Here is a 15,322-nt window from a genome sequence, read left to right as displayed (position 1 = left end):
TCAGGACTGGGGCTTCAGGCATACATGATTATATTGCGCCAAATAAATAGTGACAACATATAGAGAGTGGAGCAATTTGGATGGAACTAATAGCAGTTACAGACATTCAGGGGAAAAAACTTTGCAGGGCACATAAACCTTCACTTATTTAGGTTGCAATCCAATACACACTTACCTGGGAGTAAGTCCCATTGAACCCAATGGAGCTTACTTCTGAGCAGACATGTACTGGATTGCAGCCTTAGTAAACCAGCTATGATGATAGTTATTTTTACACCACTCTTCAATAAAAGTACCTAGTGACGTTTAGATAAAAAGAAAATAGAAAAATAATAAACATACAAATAAAATGGAAACAAACCACCATACTGGCCAAACAGAAAAGCCATGTTTTGCTCATAAGCCAGTCTACTTGTGATCCCATTTTCCAGAGATTTCCTGTCCATTAGCATTTCCCATGTTCCTCTTTGCAAAGGAAGCATAATGCTACAAGACCTTTTTCTGAGCACGGTTGCTCAGAGAAGCAGACTGGCCCAAACAGAGAGCGAGTAATGCGGGCATATGTGTATCCTCAGCCCACCAGAAAGTCTGAGCTCCAACCATTCATGCCCTTCCTGCTTCTGTCCACCCTGCCGTAGGTTCTGCTCTGTGCCTACCTGTGGCCTGAAGATATCAGAACAGTTGGGGAAGTAGTGAGAAGACATAGCGTAGTATCCCGACCAACCTGGGTGTTCTTCCACAGTGTTATTAAAATAATGGTTTGCCTGTTCATCCTGTCAAGACACAAGACATAACCTGATCTAGCTGATGGGCCAACAGCAGCTAGAAAACTAAAAAGGCAGACAACACCGTTTCTCACAGGACACAGAAAACAACATCCATTAAAAGGGCCAAGGAGCAAGTGATCTGAAAGATAGATTATTGTAATTTGTGTGAGCTGCTTAGAGGTTTTTTTATATTAAGCAGAATATCACTAAACATGAAAAATCACATTAATAGTTTATATACAGCTTAATATAACAAAACTAAAGCAATCATAATCCCAAAATACAATTTAAATAACATCCCAGAAAAATTTAAAGATCAAATAAGGAACAGATTTGAAACTTTTAACCTACCTGATAGAGAACCAGAAGAACTATGGAGTGAAGTCAGAGACATTATCAGGGAAGAATGCAAAATTACCTCTAATTAAAAAGAAATACCTCAATGGAAGACTGACAAAACTCTTAAAATGGTTAAAGAAAGAAGGAAAGCAAAGGCAAAAGGAGAGGGAAACACAGAACCCTAAATGCAATAATACAGCGACTCGTATATAGGGACAAAGAAAACTACTACAATAATTATTGTATAGAAATAGAACAGGATAATCAAAAAGGTAAAACAAGAGCCCTATTCCGAAAGATTAGAGAAATCAAAGGGAAATTTACACCAAGAATAGGGATGTTGAATAATCAACAGGAGAACACACTAACTGACCGAGATAAAATAAAAGGAAGATGGAAACAATACACTGAAGAACTATATAAAAGAGATGCAGGGATGACAGATTCATTCATGGAGGAACCGTATGAAGAAGAACCAGAAATTTTAGAATGTGAGGCGAAAGCTTAAAATACTTGGAAGAAACAAATCACCAGGAATAGATGGCATACCATAGAGTTGCTACAGGTTACTGAGATGGAATCTGTCAAAATTTTGACAAAAAATTGTCAACAAATATAGAAAATAAAACAATGGCCCACAGACTGTAAGCGTTCAATATACATCCCAATTCCAAAGAAAGGGGATCCCAGGGAATGCAGTAATTATCAAACTATTCCCTTAATATCCCATGCAAGTAAAGTAATGCTCAAGATTCCATAACAAAGACTCTGACCATATATGGAACGAGAAATGCCAGGTATTCAAGCTGGATTTAGAAAGGGAAGAGGTACCAGAGATCATATGACAAACATAAGTTGGATAATGGAACAGACCAAGGAATTTCAGAAGGAAATCACCCTGTGTTTTATAGATTACAGCAAAGCCTTTGATTGTGTAGATCACGAAAAACTATGGAATGCTTTAAAAGAAATGGGGGTGCCACAGCACCTGATTGTTTTGATGCGCCACATATACTCTGGACAAGAGGCTACTGTGAGGACAGAATATGGAGAAACCGATTGCTTCCCAATCGGAAAGGGTGTGAGACAGGGGTGTATTTCATCACCCTATTTGTTTAATTTATATCCAGAACGTATCACACAGAAAGAGGGATTGGACCAAGATGAAGGAGGTGTGAAAATCTGAGGGAGAAATATCAATAATTTAAGATACGCAGACAATACCATACTAGCAGAAACCAGTAATGATTTGAAACGAATGCTGATGAAAGATAAGAGGAAAGCACAAAAGCAGGACTACAGCTGAACATCAAGAAGACTAAAGTAATGACTACAGAAAATTTATCAAAGTTGATAATGAGGACATTGAACTTGTCAAAGATTATCAATACCTTAGCACAGTCATCAACCAAAATGGAGACAATAGTCAAGAAATTAGAAGAAGGCTAGGACTGGGGAGGGCAGCTATGAGAGAAGGAGAAAAAGTTCTCAAATGCAGAGATGTATCATTGAACAATAAAGTCAGGATCATTCAGACCATGGTATTCCCGATCTCTATGTATGGATGTGAAAGCTGGACAGTGAGAAAAGTGGATAAGAGAAAAATAAACTCATTTGAAATGTGGTGTTGGAGGAGAGCTTTGCAGATACCACAGACCACGAAAAAGACAAATAATTGGGTGTTAGAACAAATTAAACCAGAACTATCACTAGAAGCTAAAATGATGAAACTGAGGTTATCATACATTGGACACATCATGAGAAGACATGATTCTAGAAAACACAATAACGCTGGGAAAAACGGAAGGGAGTAGAAAATGAGGAAGACCAAACAAGGGATGGAATGATTCCGTAATGGAATCCACAGACCTGAACTTACAAGATCTGAACAGGGTGGTTCACAACAGATGCTGTTGGAGATGGCTGATTCATAGGGTCGCCATAAGTCATAGTCGACTTGAAGGCGCTTAACACACACAAGCAGCTCACACAAATTACAATAATAAACTCACAAGCAAAAAATTAGTACATAATATCAAAATGCAATAAAAATCCAGTAAAATGTTAAGCAATACATAAAACAGAAATATTGAAATTACTTCTGTGAGCTGTTACAATGCTTTGAAGAAAAGGCAGAGTAGTAATTAACGCTAGTCCTACTCAGAGCAGACCAGCTGAAGTTAATGGACATGACTAATTTAGGTTTATTTGTTTTCAGTGGGTCTACTCTGGGTAGGACTCAATTGAATACAACCCATAACAATCCATGTCCTGAAGAGCCACTGACAGCAGAGATAATATCGGGCTAGAGGGACAAAAAGATCTTCTATCAAGGCAGCTTCATGTGTTCCTTTCCTGACATCATTAAAGGGCACTGATTTGGTATCTACAAATTCAAGGAGCGATTCTCCCTACTTTCTTTAAGTAGAAAACTCCATAAGATATTGTGCAGAATGGGCACTAAAAATAGTTCATATTCTTGGACACTAGCATCCAGCGCTATTTTAGGAGAAAATATCAAATTTTTAGATATTAGCCAACCACAAGACTAAATTAAATAGTTCAATTCTCCACATGCTACAGCATCATGGAAATGAATAAAAGTGGCAATCACCACCACCACCGCCATGAATATGTTTAGCCATTGCTACTGAAACGCTGATACACTGCCATCCTCACCTTTCAGTTCCACCACTACTGTGAATGTGAAAGGAGTAGTCCAGCAACAACCGGAGGGCAAAATTATGTATTTCTCAAAAGGGACTCTAAAAATGTAGGAAAAGAGGGAGTTGTATTTTATGTATTTATTTCCTGTCTGTTTCCTCAAAACAACGTACCTAACACTTAGATTGTGAGCTTGTTGGAAACAGAGGTGGATACTAATGCCATTTATGAAAATCACCCGAAACCTGGAGGACAAGGTGGAGTGTAAATCAATAAGTAGCACAGTTCTGACTCAGGCAATGGTGGCTAACTATGCTTCACTACCACAGCAGCCAGGGCTATTTACTACTTGGGTGTTTGCCTGGCAGCAGTTGTTACTTGTTGCAATTATCCAGATGACTGGCAGACTTCACGGCTTTAGTAGTTTTTAATACCAATTTCTTACCCCAAAGTTGAAGACTTCATTGTAGCAATCAGAATATCTCAAGTACCAGGTGACATTGTAACTTTGTGATGGATCACATGCACTTTCATTGCCTTCAACTAAACAAATAAAAAAAGTACTTAAGAAATGCAGGAAACATCATCTTCTGCTCTTTGTGTTACTATTCCTAACATGCTCCTAATAACATCTCATTAACCCCACAGCAGTTGAGGATAAAGTGCTCACTGTAAACAAGAAAAGTGGCAGCAAGAATACAAGCTGTTGAGAGACAAGGAAAATCCTGGGAAGTTCAAAGGACTTTTTGGTATAAAAATGAGTGCAGAAAGCACATGCCTCCATATCTTCAAAATAATGTTGCAGGACAAAACTGGAAGAATCTAGAGAGAGAGCTACAACTATGGTGTCAGCCTGCTTGTGCAACAGACTTTCTCGTTTGTGCGCAGGCCTTCCCCCTCCTCTTCCCCACCTGCACCCTCCATCCGCCCCCAAAATCTGCTCCAGAGAGTTGGGGGACACTCCAGAGCAGATTGAGAAGGCATGTGGGTTGCAAGAGGAGAGAAAGGGGAAGTCCCTTTGCAAACACTGGTGCAACGTTGGATCGCGCCCGTAATTGGAACAGATTTGGGAATAATCAACATATTTCACTTTAGTTGAATTCAAGAAATTATTGGTGATTTCCAGTGGCATCTCACTTACACAGTGTACAAATAGGACTTATCCTTCCTCCCTCTCCCTGCTGCGGCCTCCCTTGTGCCCCCAAATCTGCTTCAGTGAGTTGAAAAAAATCTGTGTCTCAGGTTAAAAATCTTCTTTTTGCTTTATGAAGAACACCTTATCTGTGTAAACCTAGAAACAACACTAATAATACTGCTTTTTCATCCCAATATTAGATTCAACTTTCCATACCATCCCCCACCTTATGATAGACTAGCATATCACATGCACTAATTGAAAGTATTCCAACACAGCAAGATTCCTTCAATACAAAGGGGTGCTTTCCTGACACAACAGTCTACCACAATTTGGAACCTCAGTTTATTACACTGCAGTGAGACAGGAAGATACAAGCAATTGTATTCCAAACTTCTATCCCCCTAGTATGCTCTGATAAACAGGTAGTTAATGCTGAGAATGCAACCCTCAGAACATAAAATGCCACAATTGAAGTGCACACTAATAAATGACTGTCTTTGTGTCAAGACAGTGAAAAGGGCTAACAAATGAACTGACACTGCGCTGCTATGCAGTTTTATATCTTGCCTTCCACACTTTTTGGTTTTTTTAAAAAAGTGGTTGTCACGCTGGCCTGATGAGAAAATCCATCAAACATAATACATACAGGGCTTTTATAAAAAAATGCTAAAGGCCATTTATTTTAAAAATAATAAAGAATGCATACTGTCCTTTCCAAATAGAAATATATATGAAACAGCCTGATGTTTTGTGAGATAGTGGCATATAAATACTTTTATAAATAAATAATTAACAGCAACAGCAATAGTATTATTTTGTTTTGAATGTAGAATTTGTATAGTATTTCTGATATTCATCCTTTTCTGTTGGATTTGTCGAAGTATGAAGCAGAATATAAATTAACAAAACAAAATAAAATAAAAGTGCCCTTAAAAGAATCATCCATGTATGCATTCACAAAAAGCAACGACACACCAGTCCAATCTGTTAGGGAAGCAAACTAAACATCAGGGCCCCAATGCAGTTAGTTTGCGATTGCACACTTGCATGGGAATAAGTTCTGTTGAAATCAAAGGGCCTTACCTCTGAATAAACATGTTTAGGACTGTGCTGTTGGTCCCATAAAATGCATTAAGATTCACATAAATCAAAACTAATGTCTATTGGTTTTAATGGAAATTTAGTCTTAACTAAATTGCTAGATGGCGGCTCAGGTGGTCAAAGGAAGAACCAAAGAAGAATATATCTGAGTGTTCTTAGTCAGGGGATTAAAGGCTGCTATAGATAATGGGAGTAACATAATTGACACACTCTGCAGTTTTATAGTGCGGGAAGTCATTAAATCCCAAACAGGGACTGGGTTAACTGTTACAGAAAACAGCCATATTATACAATAAGCTATAGTATGAATGCACTTACATTTTAGGAAAATGGTAGTGTCGCTGAAGAGAATCTTTCCAAAGTTAAAAAATCCCTTCCCCTATACAAAAAAAGGAAGCAAAGAGAAGCAGCAGCTAGAAATGGAAGACCATCATATATTAGTAATATTTGTTTTTGCTTAATAACAGTAAGTAAATAGGAATACATTATATTCCCCCAAGATGTCAAGTAATTATATATCTTTAAAATAAAGATCTAAAGCAGGGACAGGGAATCTGTTGCCTTCCAGACGGCGCTGGACTACAACTCCCATCAGCCCTGGCCACTGGCTGTTCTGGTTGAGGTTGATGAGCCCCATTTAACAGTAGCAATACTACTTATGAGTAAACATGCACAGGGTTGCACTGCACTATATTTTTATTTAGTAAACCACCTGGAATCAATTCTGATGAAAGGTGGCAAGACGTATTAACTAATTCACATGTTATTTCTTAAATACCTTTGAACTCTACTTAAAAAAACAGCTTGGTCTCTATAAATAGATGGAAAATGGAAATGGACTGCCTTCAAGTTGATCCCGACTTATGGCTACCCTATGAATAGGGTTTTCATGGTAAGCGGTATTCAAAGGGGGTTTACCATTGCCTTACTCTGAGGCCAGTCCTCCCCAGCTGGCTAGGGCCTGCTCAGCTTGCCACAGCTGCACAAGCCAGCCTCTTCCTTGTCCGCAACTACCAGCTGGGGGCCAACTGGGCTCCTTCAGACGATGCAGCTTGGCCAAGGCTGCACAAGTGGCAGGACACGTAACCCCTGAGCCACTCACTGTGGGGGTGATCTTTAGCTGGCCCTTGACACCCAGGAGACACAAGCGGGGATTTGAACTCACAGACTCTAGACTCCCAGCCAGACTGTCCTCCCCATTGTACTATACCAGAAGAGAAAACAATTTACGAATGAATGAATGAATCTTTATTTTTACCCCACCCTTTTTCCAAAGCTGGAACTCACGGCGGCTTACAGATAAAAACTACATATGGTTAAAAGCAAACAAAAATATACAATTAAAATACAATTAAACTATTCACGACATTAAAACCATGAAACATACACCGAAAATACCAAAAAAAATTAAAATAATACAGGTAAAACCATGGGACAATACAACCGACCTTACAGAGTTCTATCTTAAATACCTTCTAAACTAAAAGCCTGTCGGAATAAAAAAGTCTTTGTCTGCTGACGAAAGGATAGCAAGGAAGGGGCCATTCATACCTCCCTAGGAAGGGAGTTCCAGAACCTAGGGGCAGCCACCAAAAAGGCCCTATCTCGTGTCCCCACCAAACGCACTTGCGCATGTGTTGGGATTGAGAGAAGGGCCTCTCCTGAAGATCTCAGGGCTCGGGCAGGCTCACACAGGGAGATACGGTCTGACAAATAGCCTGGACCTAAGCCATGTAGGGCTTTATAGGTCAAAACCAGCACTTTGATTGTGTCCGGAAACAAACTGGCAGCCAGTGGAGCTGCTGTAACAAGGGAGTCGTATGGTCCCTATAACCAACCCCAGTTAGTACTCTGGATGCAGCTCTTTGTACCAGTTTAAGTTTCCGAACAGTCTTCAAAGGCAGTCCCACGTAGAGCGCGTTACAGTAATCTAAAAGGGATGTAACTAAGGTATGCATCACCATAGTCAAATCAGGCGTCTCCAGGAATGGGCGCAGCTGGCGCACCAGTCTTACCTGGGCAAAAGCACTCCTGACCACAGCAGAGACCTGGGCCTCCAAGTTCAGAGCTGAGTCCAGGAGCACACCCAAACTGCGAACCTGTGTCTTCAGGGGGAGTGTAACCCCATCCAGCACAGGCTGAATCCCTATTCCCTGATCTGCCTTTCGACTGACCAGGAGCACCTCTGTCTTGTCTGGATTTAATTTCAACTTATTTGCCCTCATCCAGTCCATCACTGATGCCAGGCACTGGTTTAGGACCAGGACAGCTTCCTTGGCTTTAGGTGGAAAGGAGAAATAGAGTTGGGTGTCATCCGTATACTGATTGCACTGAACCCCAAACCCCCGGATGACCTCTCCCAGCGGTTTCATGTAGATGTTAAATAACATGAGGGATAAAACTGAACCCTGAGGGACCCAATAGGTCAACGGCCAGGGAGCTGAACAGGAATCCTCCAGTACTACTTTCTGGGTACATCCTACCCAATAATAAGTTATCACAGAGTGCACATAGCCAGGAGATAAACCATTCAGGTTGGATCTAGACTTAAATATTGAAATCAGTGAGTCCCCTCTATTTTTTCACTGTGTGTCAGATCATTATAGATTATTTGGATTACCATGTGTGAGCACAATAAATGGTCATCTGTATACACCCTATTTTGCAGAATAAAGAGTTTGATTTTAATGACAGTGTGACATAATTTATTTAACTTGTGCAAAGACTACCATGTGAGTGGGTTTTCCCATGTCTCTGTGTGTACTATCTTAAATGTGGATTAGATAGTAAACTTTGCACTTGGCAACTTCTTAGCCATCATTTGAAAGACTTGACTATGCTAATGTCTGAACTACAATTGCATCATATGTCAAGGCTGCTGTGAGACACATACAATATACATCTGTTTTTCTGGAAATCTTTGCAGATGCAATACTGCCATACTAAAACTGCACCTGATTGAAATGAGGGGGTGGGAGGAATTGGCTACACACATGTAGATGCACGGTGCCAGTTGGATGGCTAGTGATGGACTGGGAGACCCAGGTTCAAATCTACACTCAGGCTACATTCATGCCATATATTTATTCCACTATGATTCCACTTAAAACAGTCATGGCTTCCCCCAAAGAATCCTGGGAAGTGTAGTTTGTGAAGGGTTTTGAGAATAGTTAGGAGACTCTTATTCCCCTGACAGAGCTCCAAAGGCCAGAGTGGTTTGACAATCAATCCCTCTTCCCAGAGAACTCTGGGAACTGTAGCTCTGTGAGGGGAATAGGGGTCTCCTCACAACTCTCAGTACCTTTCACAAACTATACTTCCCAGGATTCTTTGGGGGAAGCCATGACTGTTTAGAGTAGAATCATAGTGGAATAAATGTATGGTGTGAATGTAATCTCAGACACAAAGCTCACTCAACCTAGGGTTGTTGTGATGATAAAATGGGAGGGGGGAACCATGTTCACTACCCTAAGCTCCTTGGGGGAAGGGTGGGAGAGAAATGAAATAAGTATAAAATAGATTGGAATCCTACGAACAGTGTATCTCTACAAACCAGGATATTCCTCATCGCATCCATGCATTCTGGTTGAAAAAGGTTGCTACTAACAGCCCTACCTCTATCACAAATGCGCAGTGAATTTCTTGTGTGAGCAATGTAACACTGGAGGAGCTACTCGTGGAAGATTACAGTAGTTACTTTATGTACATGACAACAGTATCTACTATGTTCTTCCATGAACAGCTCCTCCTACCTTTCACTGCTAGCATGAGCAGTTATCTGCACAGACGTCTAAAAAGCATCTGCACTAGCTCTTTCTTTGTAATAACTGTTTATGGATGCATATTCGTAAATCTCAGTAGATCCTATTATCAGCATTAGTCCCTTTATTGCTAGCAGCTAGCATCAGAGATTATTTGTCATCAATGGGCAGATTTTTTCTTTTAAGACAACGGGCTCAGGTTCAGATCTCAGATTGGCAACATTTCAACATTGGAATAATTATCCCTTTATCCCCGATGTATAGAGGGAAGGCTGTAATTATGAAGTAATGAGGCCAGTGTATTGTACACATGCTCAGGGACATACTTTTTTCCTTGTTAATACTTCACAGGCATGCTGCATAAGGCATGAACAGGTCAGGAGGCTACGCTCGGAATCAAATTAAACGCGGTGGTCAAAACGAGGAAGTGCAGCAAAACCTTGCCCGGATGTGTAAAGCCAGCTACTGAAGAGCAAACAGCCCTCCTCAGTCACACAGCACTGGCAGTGCCCCTAAGTTGCTGCTCCACATCAAAATGAATCCAGCAAGCCTCCCCCCTCCCTCCCAGATGAAGCAACCAGGAAGCACAGCGCAGGAAAGCGGAGAAGCTCCAGTCTGCGGTCACAAGTGCAGTTTGGCGACGGCAGGCAGCCGAGTCACCTGTCGAGATCCTACCTTTAACCACAAGCCCGCCAAAGGCAGCCGATCTCCATCCTCAAGGATACCACTCCACCCTCCCACCTCTCCCGGTGATCCGTCCATGCCCACTCGGCAGGATGAAGACGGAGTCCCGGCTACCCTGCTCTCTCACCATGGGCACTGGCAGTCGCCACTTGGAGACCTGGGTAGTACCAGCCGGGCCCGGCAGCCACACGAACAGGACCTGGAGAAGCAGCAGGGTTGGCCCTAAGCCGAGCAGCATCCCGCTAAACGACGCGACTCCCAGCGCCATCCCTCCGCGGCGAAAGTGTCAAGAAGGGAACCCGCTCCAGAACTCTCGCTCCGCCCCTTCTACCCCTAGGCCTAGAGCTCAGCGCGGAGGGACGAGGGGGCTAGTGATGGGGCGCCACCGGATTGGTTCAGGCGACACAGCGAAGTGGGTGTGCTGAAGCGCGGTTCCTACGTATGCTGCTGGCTTCTAGTCGTCACTTTGAGTAGAGACAAGAGGTGTGACGTCATTATTACAGTTGTAATTATACTTCGGAAGCGGTCGACACCACGTTTTTTGTTGTTTTTTATCCGTCATCAGAATCATTGGACCCTGGATGGGGTCGAAAAATGGGCTCTGTATTTGCATACTTTCCTTCGTTTGTCAGATAAAACAAAACAAAACCGTTGGCTTTACTTCACATCAGAGCGATAGGGGATAGAGAATTAGGACAGGTGTTATAACAAACCTATTTTAACGAAGGTCCAGTGGCTGACATATTATTCCTTTATACAATATTGGACAAAACCTTAATTTTCAATGCCATTTTTATAGAAACAACACGAATCTGCTCATTGTTGAGGATTTTACACAAATCTAGTTCCCATTTCCAAATATCATTTTCGGAATTTCGAAACTCTGCATGTTCTAGAAAATTGGAGCAAATACAGGGTAAAACAGCAGCTGATCCACTCATGGAGAAAACGGTAGCCCTGTACCTATTTATAATAAATACAGTTAGAACATATGATTCCAAAATTGAATTTTTCATTCCGCTGATCCCTGACATCTCGCAAAGCTTCATCTGAGTCAGATTTCATTAGAAGCTTTTTAACAGAAACAGGTCACATTATTGAAGAGTGCCTCTGCCTCGAGGGGTGAATTTCTCTCACCGGTCAGTAACCTCAACCTTCCTCTACATCTCTGCAGGGTGTGTGTGTGTGCTGTGCATATTATATCTTGTCGTTCCTGCAGACACATGTTAGATGATATGAAGGCTATGATCACTAAACATAATAAACTCTGAAACGATATGTCTAAACTAGCCCACAAAACGACAACAGTGTGAGCCTATCCATGTTTATTGGAAGTATGTCCCACTCAATTAAAAAATATTTTCCCCAAATGACAGTGCAAAGAATCACAACCAATAAAATTTTAAAACCCCCACCTGTCCTCTCCAAGGACCTGACTTCAAAGGCAGCAAGAAGTTCTGTGCCTTTAGTGACATAAAGATATTCATCAGTAACACAAATAGCTGTGTGCCTCTCCATGTGTTATTTACTGGTTAGAAGTCAACCCTTCTGTAGCTATCTAGGCCCTAAAGAAATAACAATATCAAACCATATGCATATTCGTTCTATCTTGCTAAAACAGTGTTTCTCAACCTTTTTTTATTTTTTTGCTGCTGGACTACAACTCCCATCAGCCCCAGTCAGCATGGCCAATGGTCAGGAATTATGGGAACTGTAGTCAAGCAGCAAAAAAAATCTGGTGGGCCGGACTTTCAGGAAAAAAAACTCCATTTCCCAGCATGCTATGGGAGAGTGAAATCCGAACTCTCCATTGGCTGGAGGCTTTTGCTTGGATCTAGCTTACGCCGACAGTAGTGATCACTCAAAAATAGCTACGTGAGGGGTGTCATGGCATCAAGTAACCGAGAGGAAATAAGGTAAAATAATATGATTCTGAAATTGTTGTCTGACAAACCTAAGTCGAAAGTTGTCGCATAGTCAGTGTATGCTTTACAAAGAGAAGAAAAGAGCTTTTTTATTTTATTTTGCTTTTCACCATCCCACCGGTACTTCTTCAAACATGCAGATAGAGCTGGTAATCATGTCAATGTTGCACAGGGACTCTATGAATCGTACGTTTACAGTGATAGACATGAAATGTTATAAACAGAAGAGAGTATTTATACTGGTAAATATAAAATGAAAAGGAATTAAGAGAAGCAGTTTGAGGCTCATATGTAACATTCCTGGGAACAAGTCGCAATCACATAAAAGAAAAGTGATACAGTTCTTACACCAAAATCTTGCTATTTATAACAGTGGGTTGGGATAACAGATAGCAGAACATATATGGATGAAAACCGTTGGAGAGAACTAAAGTGCAATTAATTTAGAATGCAATCCATATATCATTTGATCAGGATTGGAGAATAATTTATTTTCACAGGATCAGCTAATGTCCAGTATATAAGCTTTAAAGTTTCAGTGAACCCTTCTTCAGGCTCTGTGTTGATAAAGAATGAGAGTTCATAAATATGGATCCACCTGCTGAACACTGGCCAACTTCCAGTGAACCATCTAGCCTGCTGATTGCTGGGATTATTGCAGGCAAAAAAAAAATCTGGACAAGGTGAACTTTGGTCTGATCTAGCAAGCCACTTTTAGTTCTTAAGAAAAGGTGCATACCCAGCACTCTTAACGTAGATCAAGTATGCTTTAATTACTTAGAAATCCTGAGTATGCACACTTGCTTTGTTAGATTTAAAACAAATTGGAGGACCACAAGAATTCCAGGGGAAGATCACATAATACTGAAGTCAGCCTACTCCAGTCTACGGGGTTTTCTGTTGTAAGACAACATACTAGGATTTGCAGGTGTACAGAAGCCCCCTGAGAATAATGGAGAATATGCTGGCTTTGAACATCTAAAAAGAGAAGGAAGCCATGTATGGTATCTTGCTTATTCTGTATCTTTTCATTTACTCTGGTTGCTATTCCAACTGATAAGGCTATCATAATTGTCATTTATTTTGGCATAGTATTGATAAATCCTAGAGAACTCCCAGATTATTCTGGCATATTATTGGTTGTGCATTTTTTCTTTATGAGTATGAGGATGGTGATTGTGCATTTCTATGTAGCTGGTTTTTAAGAATGATTCTTTTTGTAAAATATTTATACCATACAATGAACAAGAAACAGTGACTAGAGGCTACTCCTACACAGCCCATCTTTTATGCTGGACAATCAGAGGTCCGTTTCAGATGACCTGTTTACTGAGCATTCATCCTGATTTGTTCGCACAAAGTTTGCAGGGAGGTTATACATCAACTGTTTATTAAGCATTCATTCTGGTTTTTTTGTGGAGAGGTGCTGTGGTGTTGCATTAAGCAATTGCTATCCCACACTTTCCAATGCATTTTTCCACCACTCCCCTAACCACAAAAAGTCTTGTTTTTGTTGCACAGGAGCACCAACACCAGCTTAATTGCATAACAGAAATTTGATGGTACACAATTGAATCCTACCTAGAAAATACCAGCAGTCTGGAAGTGCCTGAGTTTATACCTATTCAATGCTCTTGTTCTATTAGTGCAAGGATTTACACTTGTGGAATGGTACTTTTCCCCTTTTCCTCCCCCCAATGTGTGCCCCACATAGTCCCCAAATCTCAGGATGGTCGGGGAAAACCCCAGAAAATATTTAGCAGGGGTGAAGGAGAAAATATTTAGGGGGTACATTAGACAAATATAAATCCTTGCACTAGCAGAACAAGAGACTTAGCGCTACTTTGGATAAACTATAAGAGGTATGCATATTTGTTTTCTCAGTAGGAGCTTATATTATGCTTTCTTTTATCTAGTATTCAAGATGAGGCTGTGGACAAAAGCAAATTTAAGACATGCAAACAAATTGCCTTCTACAGGTAAGGAATATGAGTGTTTATTATTCTTCATGGCACATAAGAATTGGTCTAACACAACACTGCAACCTGTAGCTCTGTGAAAAGAGAAGCTTCTTCCAGAGCCAAATTTGCATTGGTAGGAAATCCCAGGGAGGGGGTATGGAAGCTTCCCTTAAAATGAAATAGTAGATTCCAACAAAATTGGGGGGGAGGGAGTCAGGATTGTTGTAGGCAGAAAAAGAGTTGTTCACGTTCTCCTCTGCACAAACACGTACCATGGTCCCAAGTCTGCTCAGGCTTCCACGGGGCTGCTATATAAAGCCAGTGTATTAATTGTATTCGCACAATTAAATTCATACTTATCTGAGAAAAGACCATAGCTCAGTGGTAAAGTATCTGTCTTGCATGCAGAAGGGTCCAAGTTCAATCCCTGGAATCTCCAGGTGAGGCTGGGAGACACTCCTGCCTGAAACCCTGGAAAGCTTCTGCCAATCAGTGTAGACATTACTGAGCTTAATGGACCAATGGTGTGAGTTAATATAAGAAACCGTCCTATGTTCCTATGTCTACTTTGGCCCTTAGTACTACTAAGTTACGAAAGGCTGTCCCATACAGATAAGTTGTTTATGAGGCAAAGAAATTGATAGAGTCAGTATACGGTGCTAGAAAACTTCATATATACACACCATTCTAAATGCTTTTTGTCCATCTGTCACAGGAACAGGCCTTTCCAGTGAGCTATTTCTTGCAGAAAGCAGCATTGGCCACTTTCTAACCACCATCCTGCCCAATAGTCATCAACTGCCACACAAGGTTGCTCCTCAGAGACTGCAGTGAAAGGGCCAGGCAAGGAGAAAGACTCCTTATCCCAGTTAAATTTGGAAGACTAGAGCTGCATATATAAGATCAAGACTTGAAGAATTTGCATGGTTTCTTATAGGCATTTGCAATCATATACACATTGGCCTGACAGCAACTTCCACTG

The 15,322-nt window shown here is 41.0% G+C and overlaps 2 protein-coding genes across 4 annotated transcripts in view; one reads left to right on the top strand and one right to left on the bottom strand.

Moving 5' to 3' along the window:
- The window catches only part of TMEM87A (transmembrane protein 87A), a 34,459-nt gene extending 23,616 nt beyond the window's left edge, over window positions 1–10,843 (bottom strand). The window contains exons 1-4 of one of the 2 annotated variants that reach the window (XM_061611312.1): window positions 10,582–10,843; window positions 6,328–6,388; window positions 4,216–4,313; window positions 657–773 (exon numbers count right to left, since the gene is read on the bottom strand). In XM_061611312.1, coding sequence (XP_061467296.1) covers window positions 657–773; window positions 4,216–4,313; window positions 6,328–6,388; window positions 10,582–10,722 — 417 coding nt within the window. In that variant the 5' untranslated portion in view covers window positions 10,723–10,843. The remainder of the gene's footprint in view (window positions 1–656; window positions 774–4,215; window positions 4,314–6,327; window positions 6,389–10,581) is intronic. The other variant, XM_061611313.1, reaches the window with a different exon arrangement.
- Window positions 10,844–12,286: 1,443 nt separating this feature from the next.
- The window catches only part of GANC (glucosidase alpha, neutral C), a 59,193-nt gene continuing 56,157 nt past the window's right edge, over window positions 12,287–15,322 (top strand). For both annotated transcript variants that reach the window (XM_061611311.1, XM_061611310.1), the window contains exons 1-2: window positions 12,287–12,370; window positions 14,296–14,358. In XM_061611311.1, coding sequence (XP_061467295.1) covers window positions 12,342–12,370; window positions 14,296–14,358 — 92 coding nt within the window. In that variant the 5' untranslated portion in view covers window positions 12,287–12,341. The remainder of the gene's footprint in view (window positions 12,371–14,295; window positions 14,359–15,322) is intronic.

This window comes from Rhineura floridana, chromosome 2, assembly GCF_030035675.1.
Source record: "Rhineura floridana isolate rRhiFlo1 chromosome 2, rRhiFlo1.hap2, whole genome shotgun sequence".
NCBI classification, from domain to species: Eukaryota; Metazoa; Chordata; class Lepidosauria; order Squamata; family Rhineuridae; genus Rhineura; species Rhineura floridana.
The sequence above is the reverse complement of the archived record's forward strand: the minus strand, read 5'-3'. Positions and strand labels throughout refer to the sequence as shown.